An 18,838-nucleotide genomic window follows, 5' to 3' on the forward strand; every position below is an offset into this window, starting at 1 on the left:
GATCCCAAAGTGTTACCAGTCGTTCACAGCTGACAACGCAGCACAGATACCTGCAATGTGCAAGATCAGAGTCAACTCGGACACCGACTCGGGTTCCTGTGGTGTTCCACGATGAGTATCACATCTGTGTGTGTTGGCCAGACACACGCAAAGCTGCCTGTGGACCACCCGGCGGAAGGTCGTAGGATGCAGCGTTTCTCGAGATTCACACCTCTCAAACTCCTGGAATCGTGGTGTGGGGATGTATTCCGACAGGACTGACTTGGTTACTGCTGGAAGTAGGCTGAATGCTCACCTGCTATAATACTGAAACGGTTCCCTACCTTCATACCCTGTCAAGTCCTTGGAGTCTCGTGATTTGATGTCTTACTCAAATAGCTAAAAACTATTTGCAAAGATCGTCCAGCTGATGTACACTACTCTGTTTTTACAGTTAAATGCAATCTCCAAACACAGTTACACTGTCCTACTGAAGTGATACAATGAACAGTTAACACTATAAAAGTTTGACACTATGATAGCATAATGAAAGATTTAAATGTTAAATCAATCACTGTATAAATCCAGAGGAAGTGGTTGATATGTTGGATAGTTAACGGTGTACTAACTCACAAGAGAATAATGCGCAGATGCGTTGCCGTAGGTGATGTGTGGTTGTTAAAGCGCTCTATACATACAGGCGTATGTTTCGAAAGGAGGTGTTGGCAACATAAAGGTTGGGTGCCGCTTGTCAGTTTAGAGATGTTAGCATGTTCTCAATAAATGTTACGTGTTTATTTCCCTACTGCAGACTTTGTCGACACATGTGTTGCTTGTTTCGCAGCACAATAAGGACTGACTACTTTGGCTGGTGTCTGAGTATTTAAACGCTCGCGTTTAAACCGACTGTTATTTTAAGAACTACATAAAATCATTTCAGAAACACCTACACTGGCTACTGCTATGCAAGACTGACTATAAGTATTAACAGAAGTTTTGTTTATTAAACATGTACTGATCTACAAATTTAGAAAAGTTAAGGCCAATATTTTTTGCATCCACGTTGGGGGTACCTCACTTGCCGGCCGGTGTGGCAGAGAGGTTCTAGGCGCTTCAGTCTGGAACCGCGCGTCCGCTATGGTCGCAGGTTCGAATCCTGCCTCGGGCATGGATGTGTGTGATGTCCTTAGATTAGTTAGGTTTAAGTAGTTCTAAGTTCTAGGGGTTCGATGACCCCAGATGATAAGTCCTATAGTGCTCAGGGCCACTGTCTTGGTACGGTACCTCACTTACGAGTGCAAACTCGATATTGAAAATTATACTAAATTATAAGTCTTAATAATAGGTTATTCATTTACTGAACTAGCAGGAGTTGTGCATGAAAATCAGATCAACATAAATTTAATAGCAAATTTCAGAATCAAACAGGTAGGTGAAAAGCCAAAATCTGCAATCGAAAATATTATTATCTATGAATTTTAATGTTAATTATCTGGTAAGCTAATTAGTTTCACAGAATTTAGAATACGTTACTGAAAAGTTGGAACTCCGGTCTGTATAACCAATGCTATCAGTCTTACCACATCTACTGATAAGTTAATTGTAAATTTACCCTTATGTTTTACATTACCAACTTCAGTTACCCATTTCTTTTCATTAGGATAATGTTCATGAAAACTGCATACACTGAAAAAAATCAGCACATTAAAAGTAATAATCTGAACAACGAATGCCAGTGAAAGTTAGTCTAGATAACAAATTGAAATATTTACGTGTATGTAACATAGCAGTCACGTAATAAATTGTATCAAAGTAGGATTTATATTGGAAAAATTCCGTTATTATTGGGAGCTGAGGTTATGACAGAAGGGGTAGTTCATCTAGCTATGTCTCTAACATCCATAACCACGGCCCCAATTAGGATATTCCAGCTGGATATTGCAAGATCCCACAGTCCAGTTAACACTATAAATACCTTGACCAATGTACAATCTTTGGCAGGTTTTCACGGTCCTCTGACGTGTCACCCATGAAGCTTGTGTAGGGTGGGATTGGAGGAAATGTAATTTCAAACCAGCAACCTTCTTCCGCTGACAAAAAAAAAAAAAAAAGAAAATAGTTCAAATGGCTCCGAGCACTATGGGACTTAACATCTGAGGTCATCAGTCCCCTAGAACTTAGAACTACTTAAGCCTAACTAACTTAAGGACATCACACACATCCATGCCCGAGGCAGGATTCGAACCTGCGACCGTAGCAGTGCGCGGGAAGAACGTTATCTTCTTAGTGGTGTATGTGGACATTTTTAACAAGTTTAAATTCTGATTGGAAGAGGAACTGAAACCGGACCAGATCGCCTGCCACTGAAACTCCTCTCCCCACTGAGGCACCAGAGGACGCCTCAGTGCCTAATTTGACACCCGCCGGCAGACTCCACAAGGCACTACCACTACCACGTATGCTGTGCGACCAGCAGCCGAGGAAGAGTGGCTGCAGCGGAAGTTTGGTCGCCCCGATGTCCCGTGACAGTAACAGAGAACACGCAGTTTGCACTTGGGTTAACTTATAAGCAATACATGTTCTGCTCCACAGCTACATTTACATACACACTCCGCAGGCCACACTATGGTGCGTGGTGGAGGGTATCTCATATAAATGACCTAGTAGATAGTGTCGGAAGTTCCATGCGGCTTTTCGCGGATGATGCTATAGTATACAGAGAAGTTGCAGCATTAGAAAATTGTAGCGAAATGCAGGCAGATCTGCAGCGGATAGGCACTTGGTGCAGGGAGTGGCAACTGACCCTTAACATAGACAAATGTAATGTATTGCGAATACATAGAAAGAAGGATCCTTTATTGTATGATTATATGATAGCGGAACAAACACTGGTAGCAGTTACTTCTGTAAAATATCCGGGAGTATGCGAGCGGAACGATTTGAAGTGGAATGATCATATAAAATTAATTGTTGGTAAGGCGGGTACCAGGTTGAGATTCATTGGGAGAGTCCTTAGAAAATGTAGTCCATCAACAAAGGAGGTGGCTTACAAAACACTCGTTCGACCTGTACTTGAGTATTGCTCATCAGTGTGGGATCCGTACCAGATCGGGTTGACGGAGGAGATAGAGAAGATCCAAAGAAGAGCGGCGCGTTTCGTCACAGGGTTATTTGGTAACCGTGATAGCGTTACGGAGATGTTTAACAAACTCAAGTGGCAGACTCTGCAAGAGAGGCGCTCTGCATCGCGGTGTAGCTTGCTCGCCAGGTTTCGAGAGGGTGCGTTTCTGGATGAGGTATCGAATATATTGCTTCCCCCTACTTATACCTCCCGAGGAGATCACGAATGTAAAATTAGAGAGATTAGAGCGCGCACGGAGGCTTTCAGACAGTCGTTCTTCCCGCGAACCATACGCGACTGGAACAGGAAAGGGAGGTAATGACAGTGGCACGTAAAGTGCCCTCCGCCACACACCGCTGGGTGGCTTGCGGAGTATAAATGTAGATGTAGATGTAGATTGCTAGGCATTCCCTTTCCTGTTCCGCTCACAAATGGAGCAAGAGAAAATGGGGCGAGAGAGAATACACTGTCTGTGTGCCTATGCACGAACCCTAATTTCTCTTATGTTGCCTTTTCCGTCATTAAATGAGATGGAAGTTAGTTACAGTAGAATCAATCTGCAGCCAGTCGTAAATGTGTTCTTTAAAGTTTCTCAGTCGTGTTTCCCAAAAAGAACGTATCGTCTTGAATTCACGGAGTATATCCGTAACAGTCGCGTGCTGATCGAACCTACCGATAACAAGTCTAACAGGACGCCTCCGAACTGCTTCGATCCTCTTCTTTAATCCGACTCTGAGAGGATCTCAGACTACAGAGCAATACTCAAGAATGGGTCTCACTAGAGTTGAATATGTGGTCAGCTAGAGTTGCCTAAAATTCTCCCAATTAACGCAAGTCCTATCGAGCAGTACTCAAAAATTGGTCTCAGAAGTGTTGAATGTGCGTTCACCTACAGTTACTTAAAATTCTGTCAATAAACCGAAGTCGACCATTCGTCTTCCGTGCGACAGCCTTTATGTGCTCGTTCCATTTGAATACGTATTTAACTGTGTGGATCAGCACACCACAGACACTTATTCGAACATTACTGGATTGTTTATCTTACTCATCTCCATTAGCTTACATTTATCTGCATTTAAAGCCGCCCACTAATCATCACACCAAACAGAAATTCTGTCCAAGTGATCGTGCCTCTTCCAACAGTCACTCAGCGACGACACTTTCTCGTAGACTACAGCGTCATCAGCAAACCCTCGCAGACTCCTGCTCACCCTGCCACTTACATCGTTCACGTATGTAGAGAACAAGAGTGGTCCTACAACACTTCTCTTGGCGATCTTGATGATAACCTCTTCTGTGATGAACATTCGCCGTACATACTGGTTATCTTAGTCCATGCAACAGATCTCTGATTTTGCTTCTCTGTTAGGACAACTGGGACGGGCTCATTTCTTCACATCTGAAACTCTTGAATCCATAAACTTTTCTTTATGCCTCCAAATCTGCAAGACTCCAGACATATTAAGGAATAGATGATACACGCCAGACAGTCTATGGAAAGCTTTCCAATATTTACTTGAGTGTATAGTTGGTTTTCAATTAAAACAGTCCAGGCATCTTTTGCATTAAGGATGTTGTGGACATGTCTCTGTAATTGCCGGTGTCCTAGTCAAAGTGAAACCTCCCCTTTGAATGTAAAGAAAGACTGTGCTAGTAAACTTCTACGTTATTTGATACAGAAACAGCTGAGTAAAACTGAACGTACTCAGACAGTTTTCTCTTTACTTATTCTGATCATTTCTAAACTGACACACAATATTTTAGCGCAACGCAATCTGACTTTTAATAATCCCTACAAAAGAACAGCCCTGACTAACAATAACCTATACCCTCCATGAATCGCTTACCTCACCAAAATCTTCGTTACTCGAACTACTGGAATACAGCGAGCCCCAATGCTGCCAGCTAAATAAAAATTCTAACTACTGCAGGCACTAACTACTGATAGGCATATAGTTAGCATATGAAAAATTTTGATAGAGAACAAACAATGTACTTACCCTAATAGTGTTCAAAAGTCATAATTTATGTATAAATCTAGACATCTATTCTGACAAATTTCCTTTTTCTGACGGACACACATCCAGATCGTCCGCTCATATTAACATCTCAAAACTCTGGCATCTCTCGCCCCACATCTATCACTGCTGGCGTCTGATCTCCAACTGCCCAACGCTAAGGGCTGTTCACATCCAACTGCCCAACACTACAGTAGCGAATAATCCAACAATGGGTCCAACCAGCCACAGACTGCACACAGCGCAGTCAGCGATTTTAATACAGAGCGCTACGTGACGTCACCAACATAAAAACCTAAACAGCCTACTTGCAAAAGATCCGGACGAAGGAGCTGCAGGACTTGGAGGATTTTGTGAATGTTTCAAGAGCTAGTGGGATGAGGAAAAGCCAAGTGGATAGATGGGAAGGAAGTAGTGTTGGAGGCATTTTCGTGGTGTAGGCGGTGACAAGGTTGCTTCTGGTATGAGTATGGATAGAGCAGGCAGCCAAGATTTTGTACTGGTGTTCTTGGATTATTTTGTGCGGGTTACTGCGGCGTAGGTTTGAAGGTATGGAGTGCAGATTAGAACTGACTGTTGAGTCGTGGTCGGTTCCAATAGAATCAAGGGCTCCTGCAGTTAAGCATCAGAATAAGTTGTCACAGGAGTCAATTTGGAGGTGGGTGTCTTACGGAAGCGGACTAGGCCTCCTGAAGAGAAGGTCACCTGACACCCCTGGTTAAGTTCTGCAGGGGAACTGCTGTGGACATACACCTCAGCATCAATAAAAAGAGGTGGAGTTGGCCAATGTGAGCGCAGAAATGATATAGGATGACTCGGACAAACATTGGTAGTGGCACAGGAGACTGTTAGGGTGATAAACTAGATGCTCAGGATAAAGCATTCAGTGTAAAGATGATTTAACTGGGTTTGTAGCAGAAGAAGGCTGTTTTTGAGGAAACCAATTGGTACTCCACATCTGGGTTCACTGTACATTATAGGGAGATATTGTTTTGCCTGCAATCTCAAAAATTTTAGAAAAGATAATATGCAGTCGCTTTCTTAACCATCTCACGGCAAATACAATATTATCCAAATCACAATTCGGGCACCTATAGGGTTCCGATACTGAGAAGGCTATCTGCCCATACTGTGTGACTGCTTGTGAAGGGTCTGATCTGCTAGCGTAAGTTGCGATGATTACGGTCGGTTCAATGTCAGCGAAAAGTCGAAAACCGAAGGTGTATGAGGAGTCGCAGAGGTGCAACGGCGGCAACGGAGCTTTGATTTGGTCCTTCTATTAGAGCATGCAGGATTACGCATATCTTCCATAGCTCTAGTGTCACCGTTTACAGTAGGCTGTCTCAAAATTCTAGCAATCCACTTATTTACTACAGTCATGTGACGTTGTAGTAATGGCTCTAGCGCAATTAGCCAAAACTATGGATCAAGAACTGACCCCTGGGGGCAGGCTTTCTGTGCACATTGTCGACAGTTGCCTTCCATGATAGTGGTCACCCAGGCATTGTATATTTGGACACTTCAGCTCCTTCTGGCGAGTATTTATTACGTCTTCTGTTGACTTGCCACTTTGTGCACTAACGCATGTGCTCTTCAATTGACTGTCGTAACCAATATTGTATCATCACTGATGGGCAAAACGGCCGCCGTGTAGAAAGTGGGTTAATGTCCACTCCGTTTGTATTACGTATTTCCTGTGGAAAACGCAATCCAGTAACGTTAGCGTTCGGTTAGCGATTGCGTGTAGTGGCATCACTTTCACTGTGAGTGCAACCCGCTCACGCTACCGGGATAGTATGAGACACTCCTCGCGTATTCGTCTGCGTCTAATTGTAGCTCTCCGCCCCCCTACACAGGCTGCGTACACAGACTGCGACACCGCCACCAGCTGTCGCGCCGCAGGTTACCCGGACATCGTCTTCGTCGGTAGAGACAGCGTATGAGCTGGCCGGGGTGGCCGAGCGGTTCTAGGCGCTACAGTCTGGAACCGCGCGACCGCTACGGTCGCAGGTTCGAGTCCTGCCTCGGGCATGGATGTGTGTGCTGTCCTTAGGTTAGCTGGGTTTAAGTAGTTCTAAGTTCTAGGGGACTGATAACCTCAGAAGTTAAGTCCCATAGTGCTAAGAGCCATTTTTTGAACAGCGTATGACGTCGACGACTGCGGACACAACAGAGACGTCAGCAACGACGGCGTCTGTGTGTATGCGTGGGTACCGGGACAGCAGGGCTCAGGTATCTCATCTGCACATTGTGTAACACGGACGAGGCAAAAAGTGACAGAGAGATTGCAACAAAGCACTTCACAAAAACTTCCGATCACTCAGAAACAAGTAAAGTACAGTTGGACGAACTGGAGGACATGATACGCCATACTGATGAGAAATACCGCATAACCACAAAGGTTACTGACGCAAAAGTACTGTATTCGAAATACAAACTCACACATTGCGCAATGTCACACGACAAACTGAATGGGCGTATAGAACAATTACGAAACGAGAACACCAAGCTTAGGGAAGAAAACAAAAGCAAGACAGTCCTTTCGTTCGTCGTTGGCAGGCATAAGTGAAACAGAAATAGAGGAGGAAATCAGGAACCTGAAAAAAAATTCTAAGCTAAATAAAGAAATGATATGTGAGCCATCTAGGAAACGTGGGCCGGACGTGATAGTGCATGACGTCCCAGTTAGCATGACAGAAAGTAAATTAATTGTCTCACTGTACGAACAGAACCCGGAGGAGCCGGCCGCAGTGGCCGAGCAGTTCTAGGCGGTTCAGTCCGAAACCGCGCGACTGCTACGATCTTGGGTTCGAACCCTGTCTCGGGCGTAGATGCGTGTGATTTCCTTAGGTTGGTTAAGTTTAAGCAGTTCTACGTTCTAGGGGACTGATGACCTCAGATGTTAAGTCCCATAGTCCCAGAGCCATTCGAACCAGAACTCGGAGGAAACGACAGATAGAAAGCAATTCTTAGAAGAAACAAAAGTCATGTTTAAAGCAGGCCCACGGGAGAAGCTGACATTAAGTTATGTACTGAAGGTACAATGGATATCGATCAACCATTGTGAAGGACTACGTTTCAGTTACCCAATGCTATAACTGCCACGGCTTTCGGCGTATTGTAAAGTAATATAAGGCAAACAAACAGACATGCTTCCACTGTGGAGAGTGTGACCATCTAAAAAGAGAACTGTAAAAATACCAAGCGAGCTCCAGTGTGCATTCCATATGCGAAAAGGAAGAAAGCCAACTAGGTAAAGACAGTACGACGTACCAATGTTCTTTTAGCGGGAAATTCAAAGAACCGAATATGGATTCTGTACCATTGCGTAATCCACTGGCGAGCATCACAGGAAACCACAGAGTAAATACAAACGCAGCAAATATGACGTCGACAGTCGAGGAAGATGAAATGGTATCTAGGGAAAAAAACTATCGAGCCCACTTATCAAACGGATTATAAAGTTACCTGTCATATTTGTGAACAACGGAAACCGCCATCGAAAAGGAAGCGAGATGTAGAAAGAGCTAAAATATATTGGTCGAATGTGAAGGGCAGAACAAGACGAGACATAGCGACAGAAACCGGAAACGTGACTCACCATCGAGACAAAGGCCATAACGAGATGGACAATGGAAAGGTCATCAGGAAGAATAATGGAGAAAAGGAGTGGAGTTTCTGGAAATGACTAAGAAGAAACGAAAACAAGGAACGGACAGCATGCCTACCGCTAGACAAGGAAGACTTCAAGAACTACATATTATCAGATTCATAAAAAGTGCATAAATACAAGATATGACAGCCTGCAACGTTGTGGTAGCGAAGTCTGATAGCACCCAGCACTTTATGAGAAGACACATATAAAAATTACAGATGTTAACGGGAAAAGGGTACAAACAGTGATGGCAGAAATTTATGGCCCGCCCCGCCATCTGTTTCCGAAATGTGTGAAAATGCAATGAGACCAGCTAAATTAGAGCATATGCATTTGTTAACGATAGCAACAAGACATCTCGCACAGTCATCGCAAAGGCTGCACCATAAATTTTGCTGTCTTGGAGGAGGTTGATCATATTCAGCTGTTTTGTGGCGGTGTTCGTAGCGACAAACACTTGGCTGTAGAAATGGCTTACGAAGTCACCGCCACACTTTTAATAGCGGGCCGACCGGTCCGCTGGAACAGTAAACAGAAAGATGAAACCCCAAACACTCTGATTAAATAAGTCGGTACTTATCTTTATTCATGAAGATACAGAAACACAGTAGTGAACTCGGTGTCTACAGAAATCTGTCTAGTTCGAGTCGGAGCGGCTAGGTCAGCGTCGGCTGACGACAAACAACAACTCTGCTGCGATGAACACACAACTGACTAGCAAGTACACAATTCGGTGGCGAGTATACAACTGAGCGGCGAATACAGAACTGTCCTAGAGCTCGCGACTCCAGCGCTTAAGAAGCCAGAAGCCAGCGGTGGCGCGCGCAGACTTGCGGCGATTTCCTGTCTCGCTGGCGCTGCTTATGCGGACGGCGTCCGTACTTTGATGCTGCCAACCTTTTGGCAGCGGGCTCGGTTGGCATTACTGGCTAGGATACAACAAGCTAAGTGTCAAACAACTTGCCTAGAAATACGAAGGAACTGCAAACTCTACTGGACTTCGTCTTTTAAGAGGAGACAGAAGGCACTTCACATTGAGCATCTGTACAGGCAATTAGTGGTGACACATGGCGAAATTGTATATGATTACAGGTAGCACTGGCCCTGTAGCTATGCGCTCACTAGATTCCCGTAGCATTCACTTACCATCAGATCGCACCCCAGCGCCGATTGAACGGAGATAAATGATTAAAATCGGCGAGATAAATGAGATGCGCAGTGCCATTGTGGCTGAGGAACGCGGGCAACTGTTAGAGCAGATAGACCCACACATACTATGTATTCAGGAGCCATTACCCCACATGCCCGTTACAGCGTAGATCATAACATCAGGTCAACATCCAATGGCCGTGATTGTGGTGCCAGATAAACACATAACGGTGACTAAGATACATCGATTCTGTGACGAACACGTGGTGACTGCCTCAGGAACATTTTACACTACTGGCCATTAAAATTGCTACACCACGAATATGACGTGCTACAGACGCGAAATTTAACTGACAGGAAGAAGATGCTGTTATATGCAAATGATTAGCTTTTCAGAGCATTCACACAAGGTTGACGCCGGTTGCGACACTTACAACGTGCTGACATGAGGAAAGTTGCCAACCGATTTCTCATACACAAACAGCAGTTGACCGGCGTTGCCAGGTGAAACGAAGTTGTGATGCCTCTTTTAAAGAGGAGAAATGTGTACCATCACGTTTCTGACTTCGATAAAGGTCGGATTGTAGCCTACCGCGGTTGCGGTTTATCGTATCGCGACATTGCTGCTCGCGTTGGTCGAAATCCAATGACTGTTAGCACAATATGGAATCGGTGCGTTCAGGAGGGTAATACGGAACGCCGTGCTGGATCTCAACGGCCTCGTATCACTAGCAGTCGAGATGACAGGCATCTTATCCGCATGGCTGTAACGGATTGTGCAGCCACGTCTTGATTCCTGAGTCAAGTGATGGGGACGTTTGCAACAACCATCTGCACGAACAGTTCGACGACGTTTGCAGCAGCATGGACTAGCAGGTCGGAGACCATGGCTGCGGTTACCCTTGACGCTGCATCACAGACAGGAGCGCCTGCGATGGTGTACTTAACGACGAACCTGGGTGCACGAATGGCAAAACGTCCTTTGTTTAGGATGAATCCAGGTTCTGTTTACATCATCATGATGATCGCATCCGTGTTTGGCTACATCACGGTTAACGGACATTGGAAGCGTGTATTCGTCATCGCCATACTGGCGTATCCCCCGCCGTGATGGTATGGGGTGCCATTGGTTACATGCCTCGCTCACCTCTTGTTCGAATTGCCGGCACCTTGAACAGTGGACGTTACATTTCAGATGTGTTACGACCCGTGGCTCTACCCTTCATCCGATCTCTGCGAAACCCTACATTTCAGCAGGATAATACACGACCGCATGTTGCAGGTCCTGTACGGGCCTTTCTGAATACAGAAAATGTTCGATTGCTGCCCTGGCCAGCACATCCTCCAGATCTCTCACCAACTGAAAACGTCTTGTCAATGGTGGCCGAGCAACTGACTCATCACAATACGCCAGTCACTACTCTTGATGAACTGTGGTGTCGTGTTGGAGCTGCCTGGGCAGTTGTCCTTGTACACACCATCCAAGCTTTGTTTGACTCAATGCCCAGGCATATCAAGGCCGTTATTACGGCCAGAGGTGGTTGTTCTGGGTACTGATTTCTCAGGATCTATGCACCCAAACTGCGTGAAAATGTAATCACATGTCAGTTCTAGTATAATGTATTTTTCCAATGAATACCCGTTTATCATCTGCATTTCTTCTTGGTGTAGCAATTTTAATGGCCAGTAGTGTACATGACCAATCAATATTTTCAATACAGTCAGGAGTTACAACTATACATAGAAAACATAAAAACAGCAGCAATACTGTGTCGGAAAGACAAACATTTTCGTAAGGAACGCAAACGCGAAATCAACAGTGTGGCATAGCAGAGTACCGGACGAAAGAGGACTGTCTTCACGGCTCCATACAAGAACTTGACCTTCGTGTCATGAAGAGGCCACTCAGCCCCCCTACTTCCCAAAATCACGCAGGAGTGGCGACAACTCGAAAGTCAGTGACCACATTGCCAACTGCAAGGTCTGCGATGGAGTTACAACAATTGACAACAGTCTCATTCACTTCACAATTACAAGCGCAGATAATGACTTAGACGCTAATATTCAGCCTGAGCGACCGTATACCCTATGCAAGGCGAATTGGAAACTTTTAAATGCAGAATTCAAGATACAACCACTGCAAGAGAGTGGATTTCATGTCGACTCCAAAGCGAACGAATTGGTGCGAGCGCTGCAGATGGCGCAAGATCCCTGTATTTGTCAGCAAGCCAAAATGGTTTAAAATCCCCTGGAGTCCCACCATACAGTCGTTAAGACGTACAACAACACAGGTGAAAAGATACTGCCAAAGGTCTTTAGGGGAAATAGAACGGCAAAGAAGGTTGATTCTCTATCGAAGAGTCAAATAACAATATAAAGAACTACTACACGAAACAAGAGTAGAAAAACGGGATGCGTACATTAAGGACCAAATGGTACTAGCTGTTTGGGGTTATCCATACGAACTTGCAACAAATAAGGTTCGATCACCCACTGTGAAATCAACCCTGAGAAGATCCGACAGCCCGATGACGACAGACTGGAAAACATCACTGCAGTACCTACTCAGAGCTTGGTTGCCGGACTACAGAACGATGGAAGACACAGAGTTCCATTAGAGTCTTTGTTCTGAATTACTAGAGCAGCACGTGAACAGCAGTGTTGTGATTCCATTTGCCCAGGAGGAAGTGAGACTGGCAAAAATGAAGTTAAAGAAGAAGAAGAAGAAGAAGAAGAAGAAGAAAGCACCAAGACCGTACAGAATACTGGCAGGAGTGCTGCATCAGCTCGTGGACCAAATTTTGCCATATATAATAGAGTTATCAAACGAATCTCTTTTGCAGGATCTGGTGCCCATAACCTGGAAAATCTCTAATGTCATTGTTCTAAAAAAAAGGAGAAGAGAGAGACCCAAGAGAACCGAAATCTTACAGGCCGGCTTGTTGGTAAATTCTCTATCCAAAGCACAAGAAAAGCTTATGTGCCGCCGCCCGAGGGACTACAGACAGTTATTAGGCATGAACCCCCTGCAGTACGGTTGCAGGGAAGGTATATCCACCGAGCATGCGATAAATCGGGCTATGAATATTGTGAACACTTCAAACGACAAGTACGTTATAGGCATGACGATTGATATTGGTGGGGCGTTCGACAATTTGTGGTGGTCTGCCCTGTTCAAAAGACTGAAACACATGAATTGTCCAAGGTGTTCCTATAACAGTTTACAAGGTTATTGCACAGACAGCCAGGTGCAATACACTGCAAAGAAAATTGCGAAACAGTTCGCCAAAGGTTACCCCCAGGGCTCTGTTTGTGGTCCAACGTTCTGGGATGTTGGCACAGAGCCATTACTGAACTAGATTCAGAGTATAACAAACACTAGAGGCTGCATCGTCTACGCAGACCATCTTATAATTATAGTTTCTGCTAACATACAGGCTAAATTAGCGGAAAACACTGACGTAGTTATTGAAAGACTAAATAAGTGGTGCATTGAAAACAAAATAATGATAGCAGTGCACAGAACAGTCTATACGTTACTAAAAGGAACTTCGTCACGAACGAAAAATCCAACAACGAAAATAAATTAGCAACCTGTGAAATGAAAAGAAATATTTAGGTACCTTGGAATTAGCATCGACGAAAATCAAAACTTTTTTCCGCATGTAGAAATCGTCTGCCAGAGAGACATTATAATCATAAATAAAATAGCAACAATTGGCCAAAGAAGTTTTCAGCTGCCACTCAGTGCAATACGAACGTACCTCAACGCAGTCTTACTCGCTTTCGTGGGCTACGGGTCGGGCGTTTGCAATCGTACAGCCAGAGAGCTAAGGACAGCACAGGCTCTACGGCGAACACAGAGGAGTGTACTCCTGCGTCTGAGAGGCGCGTGTAGAACAACGCTGACTGAGGCGCTGCCGGTGATACTAGGCTTGCTACCTGTCGACCTAGGAATAAGGAAGGGAGGTGCAAAGTATTAGCTCAAAAAGCGAGAGTGTGATAAGGAGACACTGGGCACAAGGGGGGGTATCGGAAAAGGAAACAAAAACATGCACTGACAGAAAATAGCATGAAATCTGGGACAGGGAAGAAACATGGAGGAGAATCTACCAGTTACTTCCTAACGTAAAAGAAAGATCAAGAATGACATAGTTCCTTCCGACCGAGGGGGCTATACGCTACCTGTCGGGACATTCCCCGTAACCAAACTACTTATTAAAAATACAATAGACACTTGTGAATGTGGAGCAATCGCTAACTCGGATCACATCGTCTGGAAGTGTGCCGTTAGACAAGATGTTACAGACGAGGCAATGAACGCATTTGAAAATGTAACAGTCCATACCATAATAAGGAATGGGCTAGTGTGGCACAAGCTAATCTCGCTTGCAGTGAAGATATCAGCTTTTGAACTGCAAGCCTACATGGGTGGGAGGCAACCAGCAACAGGCCATACGTCACCTTAACGAGACTCGCCACGGCAGAACACCCACCTACAACAACCTTCTGGAAGCAGCGAGCCGGCCGGGGTGGCCGAGCGGTTCTAGGCGCTACAGTCTGGAACCGCGCGACCGCTAAGGTCGCAGGTTCGGATTCTGCCTCGGGCATGGATGTGTGTGATGTCCTTAGGTTAGTTAGGTTTAAGTAGTTCTAAGTTACAGGGGACTGATGACCTCAGAAGTTAAGTCCCATAGTGCTCAGAGCCATTTTGAGCCATTTTTTGGAAGCAGTGAGCAGACGAGCTTCGCGGAGTACCGGGAAGGAATTTCTGAGACCGTGATAGCCATCTCCCAATCTCTACACCTTGGATGTCACATTCCCTGCGATTCCTCAATTGCACATCAGTGCGCCGGGGGCTAACTATCCAGAATGAGAAATCCAGCTGGTTCCTAATACCAAGTACACAAACGTAGTGTGGTGTAGTGCTGTGTAGTATAGTGTTCTAGTAGTACAGTCTGGAATTATAAATTACAAAATTTTCTGATCTACCAATGCCGCATAGCATAATCCCAGTAGTGTGTGACTTCTGAAATTCGCAGAAATAGATGTTTGTGCCCCAGATGGCCAAATGGGAGTATTGAGACTTTTTTAGTTATTATTGTAATTTTTTGTTTTAATGTAGCTACTCGATGTAGATTTCCGCCCCCCCTTAAACAGCATAATGCTCAGTTATCGTAAAAACATTTGAAATTTTAAGATATTACACACTTATTCACTCCAAGTCATGTGCAAATTCGGTCTTTTTTCGATATTAATAACAGAAAATAGCAAATAAATAAATGAAATGAATAATCATCACTGGTATGTAAGAAACCTACAAGGTGTTCGTAAGTTTCAGGGCTTTTCCCTACACTTGTGGTTGAAATTATATGCTCTCCTCATTCTTTCTTTGGTTTCCGTTGCACCATTATAAAACCATCCCTCTCCCGAATTTCAACCTCAATGATTATCCATACTGACCTCAGTATCCACCTATTTCCTCCATCTCTGGTATGCAAAAGATGAATATCATCACGTCACAGATTCTGAGTATCCAGCTTGTTATTCGAGTAAGTATGGTTCTGTATGTCGAAGCGCAACGGGCTGCAACTGGGATACATTATATGGATAATTGACTTGTGAGCCTTAACATCATGACATTAAAAGTCTTGTAAATGCCGGCCGCTGTGGCCGAGGGTTCTAGACGCTTCAGTCCGGAACCGCGCTGCTGCTACGGTCGCAGCTTCGAATCCTGCCTTGGGCATCGATCTGTGTGATATCCTTAGGTTAGTTAGGTTTAAGTAGTTCTAAGTCTAGGGGGCTGATGACCTCAGATGTTAAGTCCCATAGTGCTTAGAGCCATCTGATTTTTGTCTTGTAAAGGGTTGCTTTCCAGAGAAACTGGGGACCAGAAATCACACGGAATTCGTTACCATGGACCTTCATTCTTTAATTGACACTGATGCCCTCAAGTAATGCTGGTATCCAGAGACCACTCTACGACAAATACGAGTTCATCCGTATTTTATCTGGCAGTATGATAGCTTCCCGTCGTTGGCAGGTCTATGCGGAACGCAGTCGCAGATTTACTAGGGAAAAATTTGTCTAGCACCGCCTTTAAATGCTCTTTAACATATCAAGATCGATTTTCAGCCTTTTGTTCTCATCGTAAGACGTATCTGATACATATGCATCGAATCGATGCACGGAAAGCCCATCTTATGATCACGTCTTACGGACACCCGTTTCCCCATAACATATTTCACTGTCAAACAAGAGACCCACAGCACTGTTCACGAAGCGATGCCCCAAACAAATGTTTTCTGAACCTGGTAAACAAACATTTGTGTGTAACATTGGTGCTTTTATTCTTTGTGCTTTATGTCAGGTAACTTGTAGCGCTGCAAATCGAGTTGCAAACAGGCCAAAAAGTCCAGTATTAGACGCAGGAATACCGCGTCGTGGCTGTCCTCAGTCGCTGGGTTAGTTGCAAAGCACTCGATACCGAAAGTTTCAGATCAGCGCATACTCCGCTACAGACTGAAAAATCCATTACGGTGCCAATCCTGTAGGCAATTACTCTGTGGCACCCTCTCTTACAGTATGTTAGTCCAGGAAGACACGCAGCACATCAACTGTGAAGTCTGAAACGTAGGAGCTGAGGTACTGGTGGAAGTAAACCTGTGAGGGACGGGCGTGATTCGTTATACAAACCTAGGCAAATTACCTTCATCTACAAAAATGTCAACAAATCATTGATATCATTAACATAAATGCCACATGTTCACTTTCTTTCGATACACTTACAATTCGTGTATAAAGATAAGATGTATTCTGGGCCAGTAGCAATTCTGCTACTTAATTTCTATAACTTTCATTTAAAACCATTTAAAACTATATATAAGCAGAGAACAAAGAAAATTTTCTCCAAGAATCAAATCATTTAGTGTTATATATAAATGTATGTTGCAGGTTGCCGCTGTTGAGTCATCGCCTACTGATCTATCACGTTCCGCAACTCTCCTTCCGTGAAGACTTTGGTGCGCTATGCAAGGAGCAACAGCCACAGGCTTCACAAATGTTCGGCCTCGCCGACGCGCTGTACACCTTCTTCCGTACCTTCTGGTTTCAACATGTACTCGGTGCAAGTTTTCACTATGTAAATACTGTAGGTAAGTTTAGTAAAGAGAATCGTCCACTCGTTCGTGTTTATGCAGTGATGATTGCTGACTCTGTTCTAATTACAGGTATGATGATTAAAAAATCCTGTGAATATCCATTTTTACATCTTCTGCGACATTCTGTGTCACTGCAAGATAATTTCTGATGTTCTTCTCATAGCCAGTTCTTCGTTTGGTTGGCGTCTTTGTGTCTACCTTAAGCTGACTACTTCGTTCCGACGTACTATTGACTCCTGTGATATGCGTGGTGTAGAAGAACAACGTGCACAAAATTTTTGATTGGTCTGAAATGTTAAAAAAACTCAGTTGCACCATGTCCCCACGGCGAAGGATTCGACTCTAGTGATGTTCAGGGACAGTGTTCAAACTGCCTTTTGATGAATAATCTATTAGAAATGTTGCTGAAAATAACGAAAGTTTACATTAATTCTCAACTGCCATGTGTGCACTCAAAACAATCAGGCGATTCGGAAATAATGGCTACAGCTTCAGTCAAACGGGCTGCCTGCTCTTCTGTAGTATCTGATCGTGTCTTCTACATCAAAAGGTTCATCTCGCTCCACAAGATACAATCCATTACACATCAGCAACATTTCTTGAATAAAATTGATAACACTTCAGTGTAAACATCGACTCTGAACATCGCTCTCATCAAAATCATCTGAAGGGAATGCGGTGCAAATGAGTCTTATTTATCACACAAAAATATTTTTTATTTGCTCTTAACATAGTAAAATTCTGTACACGTAGTTTTTAACACCCTATATATAATTTGGTTTAAAATCAAACTTCGAGTCTCTAACACAACGGCTCCACACCTAAATTACATTTTTTGTTAAAATGGTAAAAGGTGTAGTGTTTCCAATGTCACATACGTGAGCTGCATCTAAGGTTTCCCATATTTTCAATTTTTCTTTAATGAGTAATTTCTCGGTTTATAATTAAATAGTCAGCTGCGGAAGATAAATTGTTAATTTGTGTCCTTATAACTGTTAATAGCCTTAACTGTGACAAGATTGTATCATGTACACCAGTAGTAGTGGCGCAGAACCGATTTACAAAGTCAGAGTTTATGCGAGAAGGTCTAGCGCGAGGTATTAGACCATGCGGTGCAGTACACGCTCGCGGCGGCAGAGGCGCTGAGGTCGCTTTCGCCTAAGCCGTCCCTCTACTTGGCTTGGTCTTCAAATCCCATCACTTCGACGCCCCGTAAATGCGCCGCCATATATATATATATATATATATATATATATATATATATATATATATATATATATACAGGGTGTTTCAAAAATGACCAGTATATTTGAAACGGCAATAAAAACTAAACGAGCAGCGATAGAAATACACCGTTTGTTGCAATATGCTTGGGACAACAGTACACTTTCAGGCAGACAAACTTTCGAAACTACAGTAGTTACAATTTTCAACAACAGATGGCGCTGCGGTCTGGGAAACTCTATAGTACGATATTTTTCACATATCCACCATGCGTAGGAATAACATGGCGTAGTCTCTGAATGAAATTACCCGAAACCTTTGACAACGTGTCTGGCGGAATGGCTTCACATGCAGATGAGATGTACTGCTTCAGCTGTTCAATTGTTTCTGGATTCTGGCGGTACACCTGGTCTTTCAAGTGTCCCCACGGAAAGAAGTCACAGGGGTTCATGTCTGGCGAATAGGGAGGCCAATCCACGCCGCCTCCTGTATGTTTCGGATAGCCCAAAGCAATCACACGATCATCGAAATA

General features: G+C 44.0%; 1 protein-coding gene across 2 annotated transcripts in view; it reads left to right on the forward strand.

Annotated features, from left to right (window-relative positions):
• LOC124777368 overlaps window positions 1-18,838 on the forward strand; it is an 87,021-nt gene that overhangs the window by 59,802 nt on the left and 8,381 nt on the right. For both annotated transcript variants that reach the window (XM_047252751.1, XM_047252750.1), the window contains exon 4: window positions 16,877-17,076. In XM_047252751.1, coding sequence (XP_047108707.1) covers window positions 16,877-17,076 — 200 coding nt within the window. The remainder of the gene's footprint in view (window positions 1-16,876; window positions 17,077-18,838) is intronic.

Source organism: Schistocerca piceifrons, chromosome 2 (genome assembly GCF_021461385.2).
Source record: "Schistocerca piceifrons isolate TAMUIC-IGC-003096 chromosome 2, iqSchPice1.1, whole genome shotgun sequence".
Lineage (NCBI taxonomy): Eukaryota > Metazoa > Arthropoda > Insecta > Orthoptera > Acrididae > Schistocerca > Schistocerca piceifrons.